The sequence below is a fragment of the Myotis myotis genome, unplaced genomic scaffold (assembly GCF_014108235.1).
Source record: "Myotis myotis isolate mMyoMyo1 unplaced genomic scaffold, mMyoMyo1.p scaffold_m19_p_20, whole genome shotgun sequence".
Lineage (NCBI taxonomy): Eukaryota > Metazoa > Chordata > Mammalia > Chiroptera > Vespertilionidae > Myotis > Myotis myotis.
In genome coordinates this window covers 18,912,482-18,937,879 of record NW_023416325.1, presented here as the reverse complement: position 1 = coordinate 18,937,879, position 25,398 = coordinate 18,912,482, and the positions used below count along the sequence as shown (strand labels likewise).

Genomic DNA, 25,398 nt, shown 5'->3' with positions numbered 1-25,398 from the left:
GTGAAGCTCTTTATCTGACCTTCTGTGCTGAATGATAGCTTTGCTGGATAAAGTAATCTTGGTTGTAGGTTCTTGGTATTCATCACTTTGAATATTTCTTGCCATTCCCTTCTGGCCTGCAAAGTTTCTGTTGAGAAATCAGCTGACAGTCGTATGGGTATTCCCTTGTAGGTAACTGTGTTTCTTTCTCTTGCTGCTTTTAAGATTCTCTCTTTGTCTTTTGCTCTTGGCATTTTAATTATGATGTGTCTTGGTGTGGTCCTCTTTGGATTCCTTTTGTTTGGGGTTCTCTGCGCTTCCTGGACCTGTAGGTCTATTTCTTTCACCAGGTGGGGGAAGTTTTCTGTCATTATTTCTTTAAATAGGTTTTCAATATCTTGCTCTCTCTCATCCTCTGGCACCCCTATAATTCTGATGTTGGTGCGCTTGAAGCTGTCCCAGAGGCTCCTTACACTGTCTTCATATTTTCGGATTCTTTTTTCATTTTGCTTTTCCAGTTGGGTGTTTTTTGCTTCTTCGCATTTCGAATCTTTGACTTGATTCTTGCGCTCCTCTGGTCTGCTGTTGGGTGTCTGTATAATATTCTTTATTTCAGTCAGTGTATGCTTAATTTCTAGTTGGTTCTTTATCACAACATCGAGGGTCTCATTAGATTTCTTGAGGATCTCACTACATTTATCGGCGGTCTCACCAGTCTTTTCGAGGGCCTTACTAAGTTTATCGGCAGCTTCTAGACAGTTCTTAAGAGACCTTAAAAGTGTGGTTCTGAACTCAATATCCTCCATTGACAGTTTTGTCCTGTTTCTTTGTCTCCGCATTTTTTATGCTTTCTTGGTGCACCCCCTAGTGGTCTTTGTCCGCAGTCTTGTTGCCTTTAAGCCTTGATTGATGTCGGCAATACCAGGGTGATTTGACCTCCAGGCTAACTGGCTATGAGAGTGGGCTGTGTCTGTAGTGGGAGGGCTTCTGTGCTGGATCTCTAGGGCGGTGCTAATCTAGCGTTTGCCTGAGGCTATCCGGCAAATGGTTCTGTGCAGGGCTTGGGCGGGGCGGGTCCCCGGGGATCTACAGGGCGGGCGGAACAAGCAGTTATGGCGACTCTCAGTTCCTTCCCCAGGGGCTCTGCCTCTCAGAGCCCCAGCAATGGCTGCAAACCTCGGAGAGAAAGCTGCCTTCGAGTTTCGACCGAAGCCAGACAGTCCCGTTTCTCCCGTTTGAGTCTCGGTCCCCAGAGAGTCGCCCGGATCTGGAGCTCAGAGTCTGAAACTCCCTCCCGATTGAAAACAACAACCGCGCCCTCCGCCGCCAGCCCGCTCCGCACGCACACTCTGCACCTTAGTATTTCACTTCAGCACTGCGCCTCCTCTGAGTCTGGGTATGATATTCTCTTTCCTCCTAGTTGTAGAATTTCCACTCAGCCAGCCTTCCCGTGGTTCTGGGTGATGTCCGTTTTGTCCTTTAGTTATATCTCTGAAGTGGTTGTTTGAGGCAGCGATCTCCGGCGTTAACCTATGCCGCCATCTTGGTTTTTCAAATCTGCCTTTTCTACACACCATCTACTACAGTGATGGTGAACCTTTTGAGCTCGGCATGTCAGCATTTTGAAAAACCCTAACTTAACTCTGGTGCTGTGTCACATATAGAAATTTTTTGATATTTGCAACCATGGTAAAACAAAGACTTATATTTTTGATATTTATTTTATATATTTAAATGCCATTTAACAAAGAAAAATCAACCAAAAAAATGAGTTCGCGTGTCACTTCTGACACGCGTGTCATAGGTTCACCATCACTGATCTACTAGTAGATTCCTGCCCAGGATTGATATTAAGCTAATTGCTCTATAGTTTGAGAAATCTTTCTTTCAGCTTTCTTGAAAATACAAATGTCTTCTGGCAACCCTCCTATTCCTGCTGATCATTCTATGGGTTCACTCTCATTTACAAGTTGCCTTTGTGAGTGGGATGTGATTAGCCTGGGCCAGGAGACTTGACTCATTATAGTATTTAGGTCAACCATATCACTTTACCAGTCAGGAAGCTGAGGTGTCCTGAGATGGAGTAGATTTCCTAATATTATATAGCTAAATGGTTGAAAAAGCAGGACTTGAATCTAGATCTCACCTCCAGCCAGTGTTCTTCCCATGGTGACTATACCCTGGGTTCATTGTTATCAAGGCCTGTTAGTTTGACTCTGTTTCATGACCTCTGAATACAATTTTGTCTCTGGAGAGCCACATTGCAAGAATAGTATGCTGTTGGTCATGAGGGATCTGATTGCAATGGGTCAGTGCAAATAAATGACCTCCACTGGGAGAATTTATCAGCTCATTTCCTATGTGTAATAACAAAAGAAGAGGATATTAAGAATCAATATAAATTTCCTTTAAATACACTCATGCTATTAGAAGGTGCATTTATCCTGACTTTGTTGTAATCTATTTAATTTTAACTATTCTGAACTGACTGTAGTGGCCTTCTGTTTAGGCCAGGGGAGTCTCTGCCAATTAAGTTTAATTTTCTGAGGCCCTCGGCTACTTACCTGTACAACAGATACCAGCCATTGCTGAGGAAATTTTTCTCTAATCTCTCTTGCTATTAGGATAGTTATTTTCTTGGCTTGTTATACATATCCTCTAAGCATTAGCTTGTGTAGATACAGTCTTAGAGTGGTAACATGTAAAAGAAGGCATATAATTATCTCAGTGAAATAAAAATATCTTTTCTATTCATGGGATGGTGTGTGGGCACCCTCATACTAGTTTTCTTAATACCTCAGGAAGACTAAAGAAAGATTTATGAACTTTCTTTAATTAGAAAATATGGCCATGAGCTCTTGTCATTGCTAAATTGAGTTGATGACAGCTTCTTTGTACTATTTTATAATCCTCTAGAGTTAATTTTTGCCATGTGCCCCATGAAGCAGGATGGTAGAGTGGAAAGAATGTATGCTTTAAATTCAGTTATGCTTTAAATCCAGTTATATTTGTGATCTGCCATTTGCTACTTGTGTGGTTATAGGAGAATTATTTAACCTTTTTGAGTCCTCATTTCTTTAGTAGTCAGTTTGTGAAGTCTTATAAACTATATATGAAGACCCTAGTATGGTAACTCATATTAGAAATTATTTGTGAAGATCATAATATAGTACCTACTATTAAGTTGGCAATGAATAAATGATGGTTATGGTTATTAATATATGTGTACATATATGTATATATATGTGTATATGTATATATATATGTATACTGTTTTGTTCCTTGATTTTACATTTTAAACACCATGTAATTTTAAACTTAAATATAATTATGGGTTCTTCACCTTTGACAATGATAAATATTGCATTTTTGGGATAATCTGCATCTAGAGATATTTTAAAGGGTTGCTTTATAATTTTGAAATTATAGAATTTTGAGTCTTGGAGATACACATTTGTCAGAAATTGGGTCAACAGAATTTTGTGTTGAATTGGTATTTTTTAAAAATATTTTTTTTTATTAATTTCAGAGAGGAAGGGAGAGGGAGAGAGAAATAGAAACATCAATGATGAGAAAGAATCATGGATCGGCTGCCTCCTGCAGGAACCCTACTGGGGATCAAGCCTGCAACCCAGGCATGTGCCCTTGACTAGAATCGAACCCGGGACTCTTTAGTCCACAGGTCGATGCTCTATCCACTGAGCCAAAACAGCTAGGGCGAATTGATTTTTAAGTGTAAACATGATCATAGTATATGAGAAGTTCCTTTAGTGTAATTGAATGTACATATCCATCATAGGAACTTTTTTCTTGGAGAAATTTCAGTAGCACTAAATTGTCTCTTCTTTTATCAACATTAATTCAAAGTTAAAAGACAAGTCTTTGGACATTCATTTTATACCTAGTTATCTCTATTAGGTTTGAATGGCAGTTCCTTGTTATGTTTTCCAATGAACACTAGAATAATAATATTTAATTTTAGCTTTAAGTTAAAGGAACTAAATTGTTTAAAAATAATCGGGCATTTTTTAGTTATTTTTTCTGAATTAGTTATGAAGTAGTTAAGTTTGTAGCCTTGCTGTTATGCCACTTGAATTTGTGTTATAGCACTTGCTAGTACAACTCCACAAAGAGTATAGAGCAGGTGGCAGCAGCTTTCCTTTACCACTGAGACCATAGAAGCACTGATAGGAAGTTAGTGGAAGTGCTGGGATTAGGAAACCATTCTCCTGAATCAAGGCCAAATATTTTGTTTGTTGAACCATGCTGGATTTTACAGGTAAAAGTATTCTAGTGAGTAAATTGCTGTTCATAGATTTTCTTGGGGACTGACTCACCTGATATTTAAATCTCTAATAAATCTTTTTTAAAAAATCTCACCAGTGGATAGGTTTATTGATTTTAGAGAGAAGGGAAGGGTGGGGGAACGGAGAGGGAGAGGGAGAAGGCGGGGTTGGGGGAGAGGAAGGGAGGAAGGGAGGGAGGGAGGGAGGGAGGGAGGGAGGGAGGGAGGAAGGAAGGAAGGAAGGAAGGAAGGAAGGAAGGAAGGAAGGAAGGAAGGAAGGAAGGAAGGAAGGAAGGGAAGGAAGGAAGGGAAGGGAAGGAAGGAAGGAAGGAAGGAACATCTATCTGTTGCCTCCCATATGCACCCCCACTGGAGATCCAGACTGCAACCTAGGTATGTGCCCAGACTGGAAATTGAATCTGCAGCCTTTTGGCGCATGGGATGATGCTCCAACTAACTGAGCTACCTGGGCACGGCTCTGATATATCTTAATTTTCTAACCCTTTGAATATGGTTAATGTAAGTATTAGCAGTTCTTATTTGTTGGTATTCTTTTATTCTTCTTTTTTCCTCCCCCTTCACCTCCCCCATCCTTAGAACAATAACCTAGGTAACAATAAGAAAAATTAGCCTTTTACTTAACTTTTCTGATTTCAGCTGCCCCTTTTTAGTCTTTTTCTTTAGGTTTTTTTTTTTTTTTTTTTTACATTTAAAATTGGTATTAGGCTTTCTGATTTAAACACACACACACACAGCTTTTACTTGAAGAAACAAAGGGACTTAAATGACAGAAAAACACACAAAGGATATGAATAGTTGACTCAAGGAGAAGTAGTCCTATTACTATTAGTAATGATAATAGTATCATTTATATATTTTTTGCCACGTGCCAGGTACTGTCCCCAAGTGCTTTATATGCTTAATAACTCATTTAATAAACTGTAAATACTATTACCTTCATTTTTCTAGTGAGGCAACTGAGAGACAAAGGTTACATAACTTGCTAGGCCCTTGCTACTTACAGACAGCTCATAAGTACAGAGCTGGGATTCAAACCATGGAAGGCTGGTCCAGAGTTATGCTTTTGATTAAATAAATTATAATGATTTCTTATAAGCAGGACTAGGACTACAAATTAGTACAAGGGTATATCATTCTATTAAATTGGAAGTTATTTTAAAATATATGCAATTTGGGAGGAGGTTATTTGTATTGGTGGGACGATTAATTGAAAAGCAATATCTATGAGCCTTAAAATATTCATATTCATTGACTGGTAATTCTGCATCTAGCCATCTCTCCTAAGGAAATAATCAGGAAAATAACTGTGTTCAAAGATGTTCACCAATTATCCTGTATGATAAAAGGCTAATATGCAAATCAACCGAACAGTGGAATGACCAGTCTCTATGATGTGCACTGACCACTAGGTGGCAGATCCTCAATGCAGGAGCTGCCCCTGGTGGTCAGTGTGTTCCCACAGAGGGAGCACTGCTCAGTCAGAAGCAAGGCTCACAGCTGGTGAGCACAGCGGTGGTGGCAGGGGTCTGTCCCGCCTCTGAGGCAGTCGGACATCCCTGAGGGCTCCTGGACTATGAGAGGGTGCAGGCCGGGCTGAGGGACCTCCCCCCCCCCCCCCGCAACCCCCCCCCCCTCCCGTGCATGAATCTCGTATTAATTATAATAGTGGAAAAATGAAAGATTGTCCAGTTGTTATGGAATAAATTATGTTTTTTCCCCCCAAAAGTGACTAGAATATTATGCAAACATTAAAATTGTTTTTGAAGAATAATTCATAAAAAATAAAAATATTTATAATAAGTGGAAAAGCATGATATAAAACCATTCAGTATGGTCCAAATTTAAAAATGTATGTATGTGGAAAAAAACAAACAAACCAGGAAGAACATAGAATAGGATGCTTATAATTATTTCTAATGTGATTATGGAAAATGTTTGTTTCTGGTACAATTAGTTTCCTTTTTGTTTATATTATTATTTTATTTTTAATATATTTTATTGATTTCAGAGATGCAGAGAGAGGGAGAAAGAGATAGAAACATCAATGATGAGAGAGAATCATTGATCAGCAGCCTCCTGCATGCCCCCTACTGGGGATCTAGCCTGCAACCAAGGCATGTGCTCTGAATAGGAATCAAACCTGTAACCTCCTGGTTCATAGGTAGACACTCAACCACTGAGCCATGCTGGCTGGGCTATTTACATTATGTCTTCTTTTAGTGAACTTTCTGCATTGGCCATGTAGTACTTTTATAGTCAGAGGAAACCAAGTGGCATAAATGAATGCCTAAATGATGCCAATACTAGCTTTTACTGAAAATATTCGTTAAAGATTAGATTTGCATGTCTCATAGTATAAAAGGATAGGTTTCTGAGCTTCAGTTAGTTTTAGTTTGGATATTATTTTTGGAACCATGCTTGTTTTTTGATGTGGAGGTGTTGTGTATCAAAGAAAATTGAAATTTTTTTCTTAAATATATTCATTATAGTGATTGATTGTTTCAGCACTAAATTTGTTTTGGCTATGTTAGTAGAAGAAATGGTTATTATTCTGCCCTGTGGTACTTGTTTTTTGAATAACAACTTGTTGACAAAAATTACTGACTTGGTGGTGGTGGTGGATGGGGAGAAGGAAGATGAGTAAGAATTGAGTGTAAGGGGCACATGGACTGTTTAGTATAGGATTATGAATTAATTTTACTATCAGTTTTGCATACATAGTTATAGTTTATAGCTACAGAAGTAAGGAATTAAACTTTGGTTTATTTTGAAACATCTTCGAAGTTTAGTTCCTTAAATCTAAAATTTAACACATTTTAAAAAATACAAATCTATGTAATGGAACAAAGATACAGGTTCTGCTGTCAGCTGTTTTTTAAGTTCTTATATTTTAAAAAAACACCCGAAAAACCAAATTACATTAGGGAAAAGTTGTAGAAACACACTTTTCTGTGTGCTACATGTTAAATAACATGAGTAAGTTGTTGATAACTTTTCATCAGTTGTATTAGCTTATTTTCTCATAATGAAGCAATGTGGTACTGCATTCAAACTGTTTTCTTGATTGAAAGGACTTTGAACTGTAATTTCTGGAGAAGAAATTGAAGAAATTCTTGGAAAGAAATTACTTAAATTTTGCACTTATTTTTCAATTTCTTACCTGATTTAGAAATATAATTAATGAATTCACTAAGGAAGAATAATGTAGAAAGTAGTTTTATAGTAGATGTTTAGGTAAAAATAGCTTAACAGAAAATAATGATTATCTGTTGGTTTTAGTTTGCTTTTAATATAAAGAACTATGTAGAAATCTTGATAGGAAAAAAAGAATAGTTTCCCTTTTAAAAGGATTGGCTACATTTTTCAGTGGGAAAAATATTATGATTAAGTGTAGTGTAAGTATTTACCAAATTTACTTACCTGTATAGAAGCCTGTTTTTAGTGTTTTGCAACTAACAAGAAAAATCTAAACTATTGTAATTAATTGTCTTGTCTTTTTGCAGGCTGAACTCACGGGAATCAAATGGCGTAGGTACAATTTTGGAGGGCATGGGGACTGTGGACCCATAATTTCAGCCCCAGCCCAAGATGATCCAATCCTGTTAAGTTTCATCCGCTGTCTGCAAGCCAACTTGCTGTGTGTATGGCGTCGTGATGTCAAACCAGATTGCAAAGAGTTATGGATATTCTGGTGGGGAGATGAACCCAACTTAGTGGGCGTAATACATCATGAACTGCAAGGTAAGTTTTTGTTTTGTTTTCTTAAAAATTGAATGTGTCATATCTTTTTTGAACAGTGGTAAATTCCAAAGAGGTTATTAAGACTTGCTGAGAAGAAAAATCCTAATGTTTAATAGGTGTGTCTCTCAAAGGAAAATCCTCACTCTCACCCCTGTTCTTCCCACTCCCATTTTTCTTTATTTTTCAAATTTTATTGTCCTTTCCCAGTTTTCCTGGGAATCAGAACCTTGTGAGCCACTATTATTAAAGAAGAGTTTTGTGTCTCCTGGGTGTGTTGGGTTGGAAAGCCACTGTTTAAAAAATATTTTTATTTATTTCAGAGAGGAAAGGAGGGGAAGAGAGAAATAGAAACATCAATGATGAGAATCATAGATCATCTGCCTCCTGCTTGCCCCCACAGGGATCAAGCCCACAAACTGGGAACCAAACCGTGACCTTCTGGTTCATAGTTTGATGCTCAACCTCTGAGCCTGCCCAGGTGGGCAAAATCAACTGTTCTAAAAAGACAGTGAATTATAATTGGCAGTTCAGTGAAATGAACAGTTTTTTCTTGGGCTGTAGCTGTGTGGTTATTGCCAGCAGAACTCTGGTGGAAATTATAAAATGATAATAGAAAATTAGTGCAGACCTTATTGGACAAAATTATGAGATGACATTGGCTAGTATTTTGAAGAAATATTAATATAAATGATCTGGTCTGATATTGGTGTAGCAAGTTTTCTTTTGTTTTGTTCCTGCATTTTATGTAATTCGGTGATTCCAGGAAATATTTGTCTCAGTGTTTCCTAATTTTTAACTTCAGATTACATCTGATACCTAGAAACTGAATTATTGTAAGAGTTTCATTAGTCTAAGATCTACATTTTGTATATACCACAGATTTATAATTAGAGGAAGTTTTATCAATATTTTGGAATTTCTGATAAAAGATTTTGCCTCTTTACCCAAATGTTTCCATCTTGCATGCTCAGGAATTTTTCTAAATCAAAACTGATTCTGATCTTTAGTTAGGGTAAGGCATTAACTCTTTTTGTCTTACTCTCTTAGGGCCACCTTTTATGTCCAAACTACTCTATATTTTGTTAATTTGTGGTTGAAAACTTTAGATAGTGTTTGAAATGTTTTGTTAGTTGACATGTTGTTGTTTTCTTTTTTTTTTTTTAAAGAAAGGAGTAAAACTAACTTTAACGTATATTGAGAGTCTATCCTAAAGTTTCTAAATTTGCCTGGAGGATTTCCTGCTAACTTTTGCTTGATACCTTCATAGCTTTTTAATGCAGTCACTCTTATCTGTGATATCTCCTGCCACAACAGCCAGAGGGCAGTAAACCACAGAGGACTAATTTGAGCTGTTTACCTTATGGTCCATTTGTCTATTCAACTCAAACCTTTCTCCCCATATTTTTAGAGTACTTGGCATGTAAATGTAAGAACCCTTTCTGAGTAAGATTGCTAACTTAGGTGCTTAAGCAGCAAAATCTCAGAACTAATATATATATCTCAGAGCTATTTCATGTAGTTAGCAGTGAACTCAGGTAAAATTACTTCTTAACAAAAAAAAAATTCTTAACACCTGGATTTCACTGATCAGAATTTTAAAAATAAGAAACCTCCTAGAAGATACTTCTAAAACTTGTATCTGTTCATTTAAATATCAAAACATACATTTTTGTTGCTTAAAAATTTTTTTTATATATGTAGTAGAGCCATATAACATTTGTTTGTTTTAGTTTTTCTCACCTTTATTTTTCATGATTCTTTTCTAACTCAGTCTCCTTCCATTTCTCCACTCCACACTGATCCTTTATGTTTTAACTTTTTGGTCTGGTCTCTATTTGTTAAGCACACAAATTATCATTTTATAATGATGAAATAAAACCCAACTGTCTATTAGGCATATTAGTTGATGTATAAAGTTATTTATTCATACCAACAAAGCACATGATCATCATTCTTAGAAATAACTTAAGTTATTGTGTTATTTCTCATGGACTTTGTATGTTACTGAGTTAAATAAAAAGATGTAGACTATTTAAATTTTTTATAGTTGCCTTAGATAACATATGTAGATTCATTAATGTATTAAGTATCTTCGTGGTAAAGAATTAAGCAAAGATTAACTTTAAATTTCTTTTTTTATAAATTACAGAAATAATACATTTTAATTAGGGAATTAGGGAAACAGAACTGCCAAATGAAGAGAACAAAGAAACAAAACCTAAAGTCTAGACCAGTTTCAATATTTGGTGTTTTTATGTATAAATGAAATTGGTATTATACTGGTTTGTAATTCAGTCCTTTTCCTTAACATTATATTGTGAATGTTTTCTCATGAGAATAATTTATTTTTATCTTCTTTCCTATTGAGTCCAAAAAACTATATAGTGTTTATTCCTTTCTGAGCCACTAGAAAAGTATTACAGTGATGGAACAGTCATAACTTTGTTAAGCACATCTATTCTTTTTTATGTTGAATTTCTGAAAGTTATTTGATTGAAGCATATGAAGCGTCCAGTTTTGTAGATAAAGTGGTTAAAAAGGGTAATTTAAAATGGTTCAACATAATATTAGAAAATATTTGAAACTTAATTAGAAAAATGAATAGCATAAAGACAACCTTGTTTTAAGTGAGGGAGAATAAGACAAGCAGAGAAATCATGAAAAATAATGAAGGATATGAAGGGAATATTTTAATTGCTATTCATAAAATTGAGGATTTTGGCCATCTATTTCATTCTCTATTAATATATATGAGTCATTTCATTTTGGGTAAAATAACTTTTGGCAGAACCCTGTTAACATTAAACATGATAGTACTATTATATTGGTAACATTTTCTTTTTATAGGGCCATCTTATTTACTATTTCTTAAAATGTGTTTTGACTTTGTTATTAGGCATTTCACTTTGTCTTTATGGTGTACCCATACTGGATACCACTAATAAACCTGACAGTAAAATACAATACCAAAGCAGTCATCTTAAATGTAAATGTATGAAGAAGCCCTATAGAGAATAATCCTAACGATACACACATAAGTTGGTTTTGTAATATTAGAGTTTTTGTTTAAATGCTTGAAATACCTATATAAAATAGTCTGAGAGAAAACAAAACACATTTATAGCCGATCCCTATAACTTATTGTTGTTTATATTGTACTAGAGGCCCTGTGCACGGATTTGTGCACTGGTAGGGTTCCTCAGCCTGGCCTGTGGACATCCCCCAAGGGGTCCTGGATTGAGAGAAGGCTCAGGCTAGGCCGAGGGACCCCACTGGTGCACGATTGGGCTGACAGGGCGTGTCCGGCCTGTCTCCCCCAGTCCTGATCGGCTGGACCCCAGCAGCAAGCTAACCTACTGGTTGGAGCATCTGCCCCCTGGTGGTTAGTGCGCGTCATAGCGACTGGTTGAATGGTGGACACTTAGCATATTAGACTTTTTTTTTTTTAATAAGATGGCCTAGTGGTACATAGAATGGGCTTGGGTTTGAATTGTTGCTAGCTGTGTATTCTCGGCCAAGTTATTTAACTTAGCAGTGTGGTAGCATCCTCACTGTAAATTGGGTTATAAGGATAAAAAAGTTAAAGTACTTAAAATAGCAGAGAATAATCAATAATTGTAACTATTACTGCTGGTACTACAATGAGAACAGTTGACTCATACATCAAAATTAAAACATTTTGTTATTTTTTTATACAATTGGTCTGTTCTGTGTAACATTCAATGTTCATCAAATATTGATTTTTAAAGTATACTTTTATTTTGAATAATCATTTTTGAGTTTTGAATTGTACTGTTTGGGTGGAATAACTGGAAATAGTAAAGTGTCTAAGGCATTGAAGATAACCCCGCTCATATGAAATTTGTCTAGACTTAAACTGTAAACAAAGTTTCCTAATAAATCTTAAGCTGTGTTTTAAAGAGGTCAGAACTTAAGATTTGATTTTCTTGGTTACCTGTGAGGTAGGTTTGTAACTTTTCTGTCTTCTCCACATGGTGGTGCTGAAGCAGGGAATTGGCTGAACATGTTCTTCCTTGTGTCATCCATGAGTATCTGTATCAGTGGCTCCAGTTGGTTTGATGTAATCTCTTCTCTTGATAAGCTGATAATTTAAAAATGGTATAAGACAAGCACACAAATATTGGTAATGCAGAGAACACTGTAACTCATACAGCAAAGAGAAACATAGTAGATTGATTACTTTCCAAGTGGGCAGACATAAACTTACAACAAGAACACCGTGAGTCTTAGTGCCAAGGTTGATAACCTTTTTGGTTTCTGGTTTGCCTATTTAACATCTGTTAGGCAAGAGCTGTGGTAAGTTCTGGGTATGTAAAATGAGTCCTTAGCTTTAAGGAGCTCACAGTCTTATTGGTATAAACTAAATGAATCCTTAATTGTGATGCAGTGGAGTATTGGGAAGCCCAGAGTTGGTGAGGCTTACAGGTTAGATAGAAGTTATCTAGGTTGGGATAGAACTCATTCTAGTCAGGAGAAGTAGCCTTACAAAGAGCCTGTGGGCAGTGAACAAATTATGGGGAGAGCCGGTTTGCCCAGAGCTTGGGGTATGATTGAAATAATCAGGGAGACTGAAAGCCTGGGAAGGGGTGGGGGGCAAAGTGTGGAGTACACTGAAGCAAGGGTGAGGAATTTGGATTTAATTTGATAAATTTTGAGGCATTCTAGGTCTCTGATCAGAAAAATAAAGAATTAGGAGTATCATACACAAGATGAGTATGAGTAGGAAGACCTTAGTATTTAATAAATTATTTTATTCTAAATTGAACTATGAACTTAAATATTCTGTTTAGTTTAGGATACAGATTTATTTAAATTTAAAAATACCAGTGATTTTGAATTTTAGAGATTAATATAGAATGCTAAATTGACTTCTCATCAACCAAACAAAATCATTTTATAAACACAATCTTCTGGCCATTTCATTGCCTATTAGTCAGTGGCAGGAAAGATATGCAATCTTGAAGTCCCAAAATATTATGAAGAGCAAGTACAGACTTCTAGGGACTGGCAATGGCTTGACCCAAATCATTAAGAGTCCCTAGCCCTGAAGGAGAAGTATTGTATAGAGTCTAGTATGTACTTAGTAATGTTTGTTGAATGAATGAAGCCTGTCGTATATAGTTCTAATATAACATAACTCCTAGAGGTTGACTTATAAAAGTACTTAACATTTTAAATGATTTGATAATGTGGAAAGATTGAAACCCAATTAAAATTGGCATTATTTTTGTTTCTAATTCCTAAGGAGGTACAAAAATCCATTTTATTTTGTGTATGTTCTATAAAGAACATTAGCTATAAATGTGCAATTTTATTTTAAAATTATGTGCTATCCTTTTTCATTTTAAAAGAAATTATTTGAGAGGGGGGGAAGAGAGAAGAGAGAGAGAGAGAGAGAGAGAGAGAGAGAGAGAGAGAGAGACAGACAGACAGACATTGATTGGTTGTTCCATTCACTTATGCATTCATTGGTTGATGCTTGTATGTACCCTGACCAGAAATCGAACCCGAAACCTTGGCGTATTGGGACGATGCTCCAACTAACTAAGCTACCCAGCCAGAGTTCCCTTTTCATTTTGATTAAGACAATTGAAAATTGTAATAGGAAGATATCTATCCACTTATAAAGAATGATTGTCCAATATTAGTATTAGAAATCTTAGGAATCAGCTTTGCTGTCAGTGTAGGGGCAAAATGCCCAGTGGTAAATGGTAGCTAGGTCTAAATAGTTTATAAAGTAACTGTTCCTTCTTTTTACTGGGATCTAAATTATTCAAGTCTTGATAAAAAATTTCTGACTTTAAAGTAACTTTTGTTCTATTTCCTGTGTTTAGTTTGAAAGAATTATTTTGCTAAAATTACACAATTAGTATGATGATTACCCAAATGATTGTAGTGCATTGTACTGAAATATTAGATTTAGTAGAAAATTATAAATTATATCCTTAATGGATAGAATGAAATAAATATTAAGACTTTGGTAAGCAATAAATTTTTTTATTGTAATATTATGCTAAGATCATAATGATTTCAGAATTTTTTCATATGAAGAATAAAAAAAGACCTAATGGATTATTTGTTAACCAATGTCACCCCAATAAATTCAATAAAACATAATATCTAGAAAAAAGATCTAATGGATTAGATGGAATAATTAAGCTAAATGTGCTTGAAATTGAGAGGACAAGCTAAAGTCTAACTTTTGAATGTAAATAAAATCGATGTGTTACCGCAGGCAACTTCCTGAACCATGTAATTAGTTTTTTCTATGAAAAATGAGACATTTATATTGCAATTGTGGTGAAATAGCATGTAAAGGGCTTACGTTCTAATAAAATGAAAATTAAACAGTTGGTAAAAAATTATAATTTAAAGGTTGTTGCTTTAGGGAAGTGTTAAATCTAATCAGGTGATTGGTGGGAGACATTTATGTTTTGCTTCGTATAGGCATTATGGTTTAATATTTTTGAATTGATATAAACTCACCTACATGTATAAAGTAAACCTGAGTAAAACCCCCAGTAATGGAATAAGTAGTGTTGAAAATTAAACTAAAGCTAGGTAATTAGCTATTTGTTTTTTCCCCCTTGATATTTAAATAAAATTTTTGTGATAGACATTGTGACTGAAATCCAAGTATTTAGCCTAGCAATTTTAAGGGTAGCCTCTTGGATTCTTTCTTCCTTTGTGTATATTTTATTTCAAAATCTTGTTCTTTAATAGATAACTTTAAGATTTAGAAGAGGTTCTTGTACATGAAAGTGGCATAGATTTCTTTGCCCAGTAAAACAATTTCTTTGTTTTATCTCATTCAGGGAGGTTCATGTAAGAATCTGAATATGGTAAATTGGAGAAAACATCTAGGTATTACTAGAATTTAAGGGCCTAATTAATCCTAGAAAAGATATGTTTGAACATTAAAAGTGAATGTGGTAGGGATATAAAATTGCATTTACAGAGAAAAACAACTTTTGCTTCAAAATTCACAAGCAAGTTTATTGCTGACATATTCAGATGGCATCAGATCAGTCTTACTATTTAGAGTTTTTTTATATAGGAAGTGAAATAAAAAGTCCCTAAATAAAACTTGGATTTTTTAAGAAAGGAAGAAGTTTGGAATGCTCTCTGTGGGCTGTCATTCATTGAAAGGACTCAGTGAGTGTCCTCTCCCATTTATACTGTTGTCATTAGCATAGCCAAAGGGAAACGGAAGCTTAGGAAAAGACCATGACTTGGTGCCCTGACCAGGAAGCTAACCTTGACCTCTTGGCTTCTGGGTGGATGCTCAATCACAGAGGCATACCCGCCGGGCTTAAATTCTTTTTAAAAAAACATTTTAATGCTAGAAACACATAAGTATGCTTCTTCTCCCCTCTCCCAAAAGATCCCAACAATTTAGAAATTTGTTTTAATCACTAGAGAATTATGAAAATTGGATTCTGTTACTTTAAGTATTTCATGACTGAGCTTCTGTCCTGATGTTACCTGAAGAGATTTTCATTGAATATCATTATGGCAAGTAAGTGTTCGATAATTTTCTTTAAAGCTCTATCTATGTAAATATTTTTGAACAATTTTCCATAAGTACTGGGCCACATACCTATTTCTTATAAACCTGACATTGGTAAAATAGATTCTTTCTATAATTGGGTCTTGTTTTGATCCTGGCTCTTTCAGATTGTGATTTGGCAGTGAGTTCAACAGAATAAGCATTATCCTCTTGAGGCCCATCTAGGATTGAACTAAAGGGCTTCCACAATATCCACATGATCACAATTAGTTCTTTTTTGTGTGCTGTGATAGTGCAACTGAATATGAGCTGGTTGCCAGCTTATTGTGGTAGAATAATACCCTGCAGTTTGTAGTTAATCATGCAGCAGAATTAGTTTGATTTAAAAAAATTTAAGAATAAGATAAAAATTAGGTAAAGATGATGTGTTTTTGTGTTGGAAAAGATTTTGTGTACATCGGTAAAATGAAGGTTAGAGTGATCACAGATCTGTTATAATTTCTTCCTCCTGTTTCATGTAATGTCATATAGAATATCTTCTATTTTACAAATTACTTTTATTTATGACTTTGCTAGCCTTGGTTGGGGGGAGGCAAGATTTTTTTTTGCTAGTGTTTTTTTTTTTTTTAAATATATTTTTATTGATTTCAAAGAGGAAGGGAGAGGGAAAGAGAGATAGAAACATCAATGATGAGAGAGAATCATTGATTGGCTGCCTCTGGCATGCCCCCTCCTGGGGATCTAGCCTGCAACCTGGGCATGTGCCCTTGACCGGAATCAAACCCAGGACCCTTCAGTCCACAGGCTGATGCTCTTTTCACTGAGCCAAACCACGTAATGCTTTTTGCTAATCTTGAAGGCTTACTTTCTGACACCAGTAGGAAATAAGTAAATATTTGTGGAATGACTGCCCAAATAAGGGCAGTATGATTTTTCCCCCCATAGGTAATAATGGACTTGTTTTAATGTAAGCAGTTTTGATGTTTGCTTTTATAATTTGTTAATCCTCACCCAAGGATATTTTTCCATTGAATTTTAGAGAGTGGAAGGGAGGGGACACACACACAGAGAGAAACATCAGTGTGAGAGAGACACATCAATTGGTTGCCTCCACAACATGCCCCAACTGGGGCCATGGATCGAGCCTGCAACTGAGGTATGTGTCCTTGAACAGAATCAAACTCAAGAAAAACTGGCCAGGGTGATGTTTGCTGTTTTTAGAGGACATGCTATTGACATTGAAATATATGTAGTCTAAAAGAAAACTTTAGATACTCTTAGTTCAGTTTCAGGCATTATATTTTAAATTTTTAAAAAAGTGGTCTAGCATGCCCTAACCAGTTTGGCTCAGTGGATAGAGTGTTGGCCTGTGGACTGAAGGGTCCTGGGTTCGATTCTGGTCAAGGGCATGTACCTTGGTTGCGAGCACATCCCCAGTAGGGGGTGTGCAGGAGGCAGCTGATTGATGTTTCTCTCTCATCAATGTTTCTAACTATCCCTCTCCCTTCCTGTCTGTAAAAAATCAATAAAATATATATTTTAAAAAAAGTAGTCTAGCAGATATTAATAATGGAAAGACTGTCTGCCTTGGTATCCTTGGACAAATTACACACAACTCTGATTGCTTAGAGAGGAAATCATACTTGTTGACAATGACTCTATTATGGAAAAATTTATCATGCCATTTATTGGTTTCACAAAGAGTACAACAAAGAAACAGGGGCTCCTGACTTGAGTAGCAAATGTGGCTGGGGCAGTTATTCCCATTGCTCCAGTAAAAGCTTCATTAACCAGAACTCAGTTTGAGCCCGCAAACAGATTTAAATGTACATTTTCCCATTCCCCTAGCCCATCCTCCTTATGCACATACCATTTTACAAAAAAAGGTTAAGTGGCTGAAATATATACCATTATCAGTGATTAGTCCAGATATCAGTGTGCTTCCCAGTATGGTTGGGGCAGTGAGCTAGAAGATACCAAGGAGGACAAACATATTTCCATGTGATGTCCTGGGGTTAGTATTGATTCAGCGCATTGCCCACACAGGCAAATTTATAGTATCGTGTAACAATGATAAAACAAGGCTAAGAAGGATGTTTTAAAATAATTTTTTGAGCTTTATAAAGTGTTATCACTGTTTTTTGATCTTTCATATTTATAATTAACATGGTATTCAACAGATATTTATTGTGTCTACATTGTGTTAGGTGCTATGCAGAATAGAGAAATGAATCAAAAACAGACTCTGTTTTTCAGAAGCTGACAGTCTCATAGGGGAGATAGCATATGTACACAGAGCATTATTACAGATGTCTTAAAGAGAGCCACAATATGATTGAAGTTCTATGGAAGGAGGTAGAGCTTTGAGGAGATGGTGATTCTTGAACTGAACTTTTAAAGAATGGGTAGACTTTAGCTATTTGGATATATGGCTATGTCAGGGCAAGGGCATTTCACATGTATGGAATTGCATATGTAAGGATATAGAATAGGAAAGTTTGGAATATTTATTGGAGTGAGAGTTAAAGATGAGAAGTTGATTGAAAATGCATATGTGTGCTAAGACGTTTGTACTTATTAGGTAATTGGAGGTTTTGAGAGTTTTTGAAAGGTCTAGATGGGAGCTCCCTGCAGGCTATAAACAGCCTGGATGGGCAGGACCTGCATGTGACTTTTGCCTATCATTGTATTGCACATATTTGTTGAATACATTGATTAGTAAATGAATGAGTGTAATAGAGTTTGTGTAAAGATCATCATTCTAGTACTGTTGCGTACCTTGAAGTCCTCTCAGTATTCTGGATCACATAGAAAAACATGCTGTTGTTACAGGAGACTGTTCTAAGTGGAGTATATGACTATAATTCTTGATGAATTGATTTCCTTTTAACCACATAATTGAAAAGAAGTAATATAATTTTCTTCCTTTTTTATAGTTGCTTATTTTCTAATAGTCTAGAATTTATTTTAAAAAGTTTTATTAAAATTATTTTTTATAAATTTTCTTTATTAGTGTTGTAGGTAACAGGTAGATTGAGCAATTGGCAAAAAGTTTGTGTTCTAATTGTCCTGTAGAACAGGGATTATGGAACAGTGCTATTTATGGGTAAAAGAGTGTAATAATATTCATATGCCAGAAACCTTATTAACTTGTAAATACATCATGGATTGAATGACCTTGGCTTTCCTACTTGTGTTATAAATTGGCAGCTCAACACTAGAGTTGATATTTGCTACATATAAATGATTATGTTGCTTTGCTGTGGCTCTCTGGGAACTACATGTTTCACTATAGAAACAAATGAAGGAAAGCTGTCATTGAGCTTTCTCCCTCTGACCCTGAAATCCCAAATTAATTACTGCCTACTTTAATACCATAGCTAAATACTGCATGATAGAATGAGTTAGTATATGATTTAGGCCAACATTTTCAATGAAATCCTTAATAGATATTTTTTAGTGTTAGTATACTTTTTCTATTGTTATAAAAATAGCCTTTTGGTTTCATCTACTTTCTAAATATTTAAGATAGCAAGGTAGTAGTTTGTAATTTAAAAATGGCATTTTTCAAAGACTGTTAGCAAAGTTGATCTGTTCCCTCCAAAGATGCTTGCAAACACGCTTGCACATATACCCACAGTAGCTCAGATTTCCTGTATTAAGGTGTGATTTCAGTTTGGTAACATGTGGAATCTCCCAGAGAATGTTTGAAGAGTCCTCCCATCATTAGTGAATCACACCTCGTGACCAGGAACCATCTATCATTCTTTTTTTCCATTGGTGACCTTAGCTCAGCTGGCTTTCAGCAGAATCATAGGTCATGGATTGTGGATTACTCCTTCCTATCCATGCTCATATATCCAAAATGGAACAGAGGCCAGGAAGAAATTTACCATTCTTTTTATCTTTTACCTTTGAAGAGCTAGATACCATAAGTGAATGGTAAGTAACCACAATAAGACCAAGTGTTCATATTGTGCCTCTTTTTTGTTCTCATAGAGAAGTCATTTAGATTAGCTCATCTTTTGTTCTTACCTATAGTATGGAGATTACAGCTTTATTTTATGATGTAACAGGCAGTGAATATGAAAAGCTCATAGATTTAAATGTAAATGCATTTCATAGTCATACTTTTCCTTTAATGAACTCCACACTGTCAAAATATTTAAATCTTCATCAGTTTATTTTACAATTCATAGTTTTGGTAATAATTTCTAATTGTAGATAAAATTTGGCTTCTTTTTTCACCTGACATTATCAGTATAGTCTTAATTATGTAGGCATTTGATTTAAAAAAATGGTCTTATAATTGATCATTTTCTGGCTTTAACTGTGCAAGGATAATTGATAATATCTACTAGTATGACATTGCTCCCAAATGGATTTTTAGAGTAAAATATTAGAATGATGTCTTAATATTGTTTCAAATAGGGAATTATGATTTGATCCTCGAAAATTATACTATGTGTGTGGTATATGTTAATTATCAACTGACCAGAGTGTTTTTTACTGTTACATATTTCAGACTTAGCAGGGATATTTGATGAGCAAAGGTTACTATTCCAAATTCATCTTCCATGTCATATTAAGGCTATTTTCTTTACCACATTTGTTTTTTTTATGTGCAGAATAGTTTTTATATTTATCGTACCTAATTTTATATAAAATAAACTAAGAATACATGATGGTTTGAAATACTTATATGTTGAAACTAGAAACCAGACAATCATCAAATATTTATAATTCACTTCTTATGTGCTAGGCATCATGGTTTCATGCTGTGTGCTTGATGATCAGTCTTGGAGTGGAAAGTAGTTTTGAAATTATTTTTTCTTTTTGAATCTTAAATGATTTACAGGGAGAAATTTAAGATTTGCTGATTCGTTTTTGCATCTTTTGTGTTTATGAAATTCATTTTTATGTAATAGGTAGGATAGATTTAGTAGTCATGAAATAAGTAGCAGTCTTTACCATACTGAAACCTAATTTAACTAGTTGAACACTAGTGACAAGAGGGACTTCAAAGTAATCACTGACTTTAGTCTAATAAATATATTCATTGAGATGCTTTATTCAAAGAGCAGAACCACACAGTGTTTTCCAGCCTTTTAGTTTTCTCAAGGTTAAGTATTGTGCCTAAAAATTTACCTAACTTATTTGGCTAATTAATTTTCAAGTATATGGACTACAAAATTTAATCTTTGCCAATTTTGGTATATCAAAGCAGGCTTGACTGGTTATAGCCTCTTCTAAAACCCAGTCTATGTATTTAGATAGCCTGCTGAAAGAGAGTGGAAAATCTGGATCTTGGCTATATAAATAATCAGTTTATAGTTTGATTGTTTTTTAGGTCTCTGAGTGGAAGGAAAAAGAGTTTGGGAATAGCATATTGTCATTGGAACTATAATTCAAATTATTACTTTATAGAGATTAAAAATTATTCATGATTATTGGATATGTATTTTGTGAAAAGATTTATCAGTTTATAATAGCACTAACAGCTAAGGTAATCTACGTATTGTAGTTTTAGTCCGTGTAGATAGCTTATTTATATTTTTGCTATTTCACATGAAAAGCTATTTGGCAGCTGAAGTTAATTTTAGAGCAGCTTCCTGGAATTTAGTTTTTAAGCATTAAAAGTTTGAACACTTCTTGAAAAAGAACTGTAGTTCAATTTTGGTATTAACATTGGACTCTAAAAATAATTTTGCCATGGAAATGATATAAATGCTAACCATAAAAATTTAAAGTTATATGTATACAATAGATGAATGCTCTGAAGGTTTGGTTTGATGGTTATTCAGGGATTTTAACTCAGGTCACATTATGTTTGTTTGTTTTTTTAATCATCACCCGTGGATATTTTTCCATTATCTTTTAGAGAGAGTGGAAGAGAGAGGGAAAGACAGAGAGAAACATCGATGTGAGAGAAAAACATCGATTGGTTGCCTCCTGCACGCACCCTGACCAGGGCCCTGGCCGGGGAGGAGCCTGCAACCAAGGTATGTGCCCCTGATCGGAATCAAACCCGGGACCCTTTGGTCCGTAGGCTGATGCTCTATCCCCTGAGCCAAACTGGGTAGGGCAGGTCACATTATGAACATAAAAAAATGAATCAATCTTTATATTCATATGTCCCTTTATAAAGAAGTCCCAAAGATCACTTAAAGATTCATAACATGAATGAGTCAGATATAGAAATCTTTATTTTCTTCTGAAATAAATTTATTTCTTCATTTTAATATTTGTTTTCTGATCTAAAGTTTATCTCATAAATAGTTTGTTATAATACTGAAACACTGTAGAAATAGACATTTGTCTTCCCCTTTAACAGTTTGCTGTACTTATTAAAAATGTAGCAGAAATGTATAATATAATTTAATTCTTTATATTTGTGAATAGTCACCTTCCTCTTTACTTCATTTTTATATACTTTCAAAATTTAGCACTGTATAAATTGAAAATAAGTCCAATTATGTATAGAAAAAATAAAACTAAAATGTCCATCTCTTTATTATTGCTATTCTATCTGCTCCCAGCAATTTTGACTGACTAAAATGATCCATAGATTTGGCCTAGATTTCATAGAGGAAGGAACAGGGAGAGAGAGATAAAAACATCAATGATGACAGAGAATCATTGATATTCTGCCTCCTGCATGTCCCCTACTGGGGATGGAGCTGCAACCAGGCATGTACCCTGATCCAGAATTGAACTGTGATCTGGTTCATAGGTTGACACTCAAACACTGAGTCACACTGGCCGGGCCAGAATTGGCATTTATACCTTAAATATTCATCGACACTTTTCATTCTAACTTGTAAGATATAAATTCTTAAGGTACACATTTGTTTAGGTCATTGAAAAATTCATTTGTGTTCCTTATATAATTGAAAATGTCTTTAAAGCCATCCTTTGTGGGCTTTTGCATTTATGAAAATAGTGAGGAAAATATAAATTACCATTGAATTCTAAATGTAGTCATTTCTTTGGAAAAACCAGCATCGAGAATATTTTACTGCTAGTCTTAAGTGCTTTGCATAATGCTGATAAGTACTCTATTAAATTACAGAATTTGTCTTGGGTTATTTGGAGGAGAAATTTGATATTGGAGAATATTTTACAACTTCATTATCCTTTTCTCAAAATGGTCTTAATGTCATAAGAAAAAATGTTGGTGTGTTAAGTATGAAGCTGTTTTCTGAAGATTGAGTTTCTGCAAAATACCAAAAAGTACATGGAGTACTGAACTGAATTCCAAAGTCAGGATAAAGGCATGTGGGATATAAAAAGCATGGTTTTTTGTGTGTGTTGTTTTTTGCTGTTATAAATGTTGGCTAGGTGACATAATTATAATTGTTGGCATTTCAGGGATTGTCTTCAAGTGCCTGTTGTTTTGAACAGAGTTAAAACTGATCCTGATTTTGTTATATTTAGGGGCAGTGGATAATAATTGCCTAATGTATTAAATGATAGATTTAAAGAGTTTTGTGTTTTTTACGTATAGAACTAGATTAAGATTAAGGATACCATTTAGGAAAATTTGTAAAAATTTAAATCCCATCTTTTATTCTGATATTCACATATATATTCTAGGTTTTAGTTTTTTTAAAAAGTATTATGTGAGATGAATTTGATCTTTGAATTTCTCTGGGTTAAAATATAATTCAATAGTTCCTAAAATGAACTGGCAAAGACTTAATTAGAAAGAGGCTAATTAGATAGACATGTTACCAAATCTTTTATATTTGGAGGAGGAGGGAAGTATGGAATTCAGTTCAACAAGTATTTATTGAGTATTAGGCACTGTGCAGTGAGCTGGGAATAACATGGTCACTGCTTTCTAGAAGTTTGAAATATATAATTAGTTTATTTCCCCCAGAAATTTAATTAATGACAATTTGAATTTAGTGCACCTTATTTTTAACAATTCTCAGGATGCTTGTGAGGTTTTAAGTGGGTTTTCTTTCCTCTGACTGTGTCTTTTTGTTTATTCAGTCTTCGGGTACTATTGTACTTTGAACATGGGCCAGATATGTGCAAGGTATTTGGCATTCACCAGGAAATGGACAACTCAGTTCTTGGATCTTTTGGAGTTTGTAGTAGGACAGTTAGAGAAGTACACAATGCAATGGGATAGATGCTCTTGATAGTGGTAGTACTGCTCTGTTCGTGTTTTATCCTCCAAGTTGTTGTTCTTGCTGTGACATCAGGGATTTGTGTCTTGAATTTAAAATGTTTAGTCAACTAAGTTTGCGTTTTCTCCTTTTTAAGATGCCATTACCATGGGATGATTGAAAGATGAGCTAGACATGAACTTTTTTTTTGGTGGGAGGAAGATGATGATAGGACTTTACTAATCTTGTTGTTGAAGGAGTAGGGGGGGTGTGGGATATAGGGAGAATAAGTGGTGTTGGAAAGAATTGACTTGGGGTGGTAAACACAATACAGTATACAAATAATGTATATAAAAATGCTAAAGAATTAAAGTTTTTTTCTAGTGAAAAACAATGGATTTTAATCAAAGTATTCTCTTAATATCAACTTTGCTGATATGATATTCACATATATTATTATGACCTTTTTTTTTTTTTTTTTTTTGCATATCACACATACCAAATCTCTCTTGTAGTTAGATACATCTTTGTTGGGTATTTTCAATGTTAAATCAAGCATAGCAACTGCATGTTGGTCTTTGCTACAATTATCATCTCTTACACCACCACCAAATTTCTTTTGACCAGCTTGTATCCTTTACCTTGAATAGAATGTTTGTGAGTATAGAACAAAAGAGGATGGATTCAAATCTCAGCATGGCTGCATGCTTCTTATATTGACCAGTAAAGTGACCTTTCATAATCTCTCAGTATTTATGTCACTAACCAGTACAGTTTTAAACTAAACTTCTGTATTCTTGAGCAGTCTTTGCCATGGTTTTCCCTCTTTCCAACTGCTTTACATAGCATCCAGAAGCATCTCTGTCCCCTTCTTTTCTGAGACAGACATTGATTCTTGAAGTTGTTTAGATGGTGGTAGGAGTGTGACTATCAGCAGTAACAATGCACTTTGTCACGCGTGTGGTCGGAACCTGGAGGTAGAGATAAAGTGCCTGGGAATTTGGAAGAGTGGAAATGACCTGAAGTTACCCAGATAATAAGCAAGTGTTTGGAGGAAGTGACATTTAAAATGATGCTTTAGAGAGTTGAATTGGGACATGTAGGATTCAGGGACAGGAAGAAGAAAAGGTAGTCTAGTAAGTGACTAACAAGTATAAAGGCACAATAGCTAGAATGTCAGCTTGGCTGTTGAGAGGGGTGTGGAAAAGAGAAGAGGAAGAAATAGGAGGTAGTTTAGGCCTGGCTGGCGTGGCTCAGTATTTGAGTGTTGACCTATGAACCAGGAGGTCACAGTTTGATTCCCAGTTGGGGCGCTTGCCCGGTTGCGGGCTCAACCCCCAGTGTGGGACATGCAGGAGGTATGTGATTGATGATTCTCATCATTGATGTTTCTATCTCTCTCTCTCCCCCTCTTCCTTCCTCTCTGAAATCAATGAAAATGTATTTAAAAAAAGAAAAGACTTTTTTTTTTTTAAAGAAAGATAGCTCAAATTAGATCATGACTATTGCATTTAAAGCGTTACTACCATTCAGTAGACCATTAATGGGGTCTTTGAGAGTCTTGAGTAGTAAGAAAGGTTAATCTGGATTGCAATATGTTAAATAAGTTGGAGCAATGAAGCTGGTGGTAAGAATATTAGGAGTCTGTTTCATTATTTTTGGTGACATACCATTAAATAGCTGTTTTGTATATTTTTAATCACATCTAGTTTTTTTATCCTTAA

The 25,398-nt window shown here is 35.1% G+C and overlaps 1 protein-coding gene across 10 annotated transcripts in view; it reads left to right on the top strand.

The window, feature by feature from the left end:
• The window catches only part of MED13L (mediator complex subunit 13L), a 278,051-nt gene that overhangs the window by 33,068 nt on the left and 219,585 nt on the right, over positions 1–25,398 (top strand). For 7 of the 10 annotated variants that reach the window (XR_004974868.1, XM_036353960.1, XM_036353958.1 and 4 more), the window contains exon 2: positions 7,789–8,026. Coding sequence is in view for 9 of the 10 variants with exons in the window: in XM_036353960.1 (XP_036209853.1) it covers positions 7,789–8,026 (238 nt within the window). In the remaining variant the exon portion in view is untranslated. Of the gene's footprint in view, positions 1–4,685; positions 4,784–7,788; positions 8,027–15,466; positions 15,567–25,398 lie in introns of those variants that run through there. The other 3 variants (XM_036353961.1, XM_036353959.1, XM_036353962.1) reach the window with 3 other exon arrangements.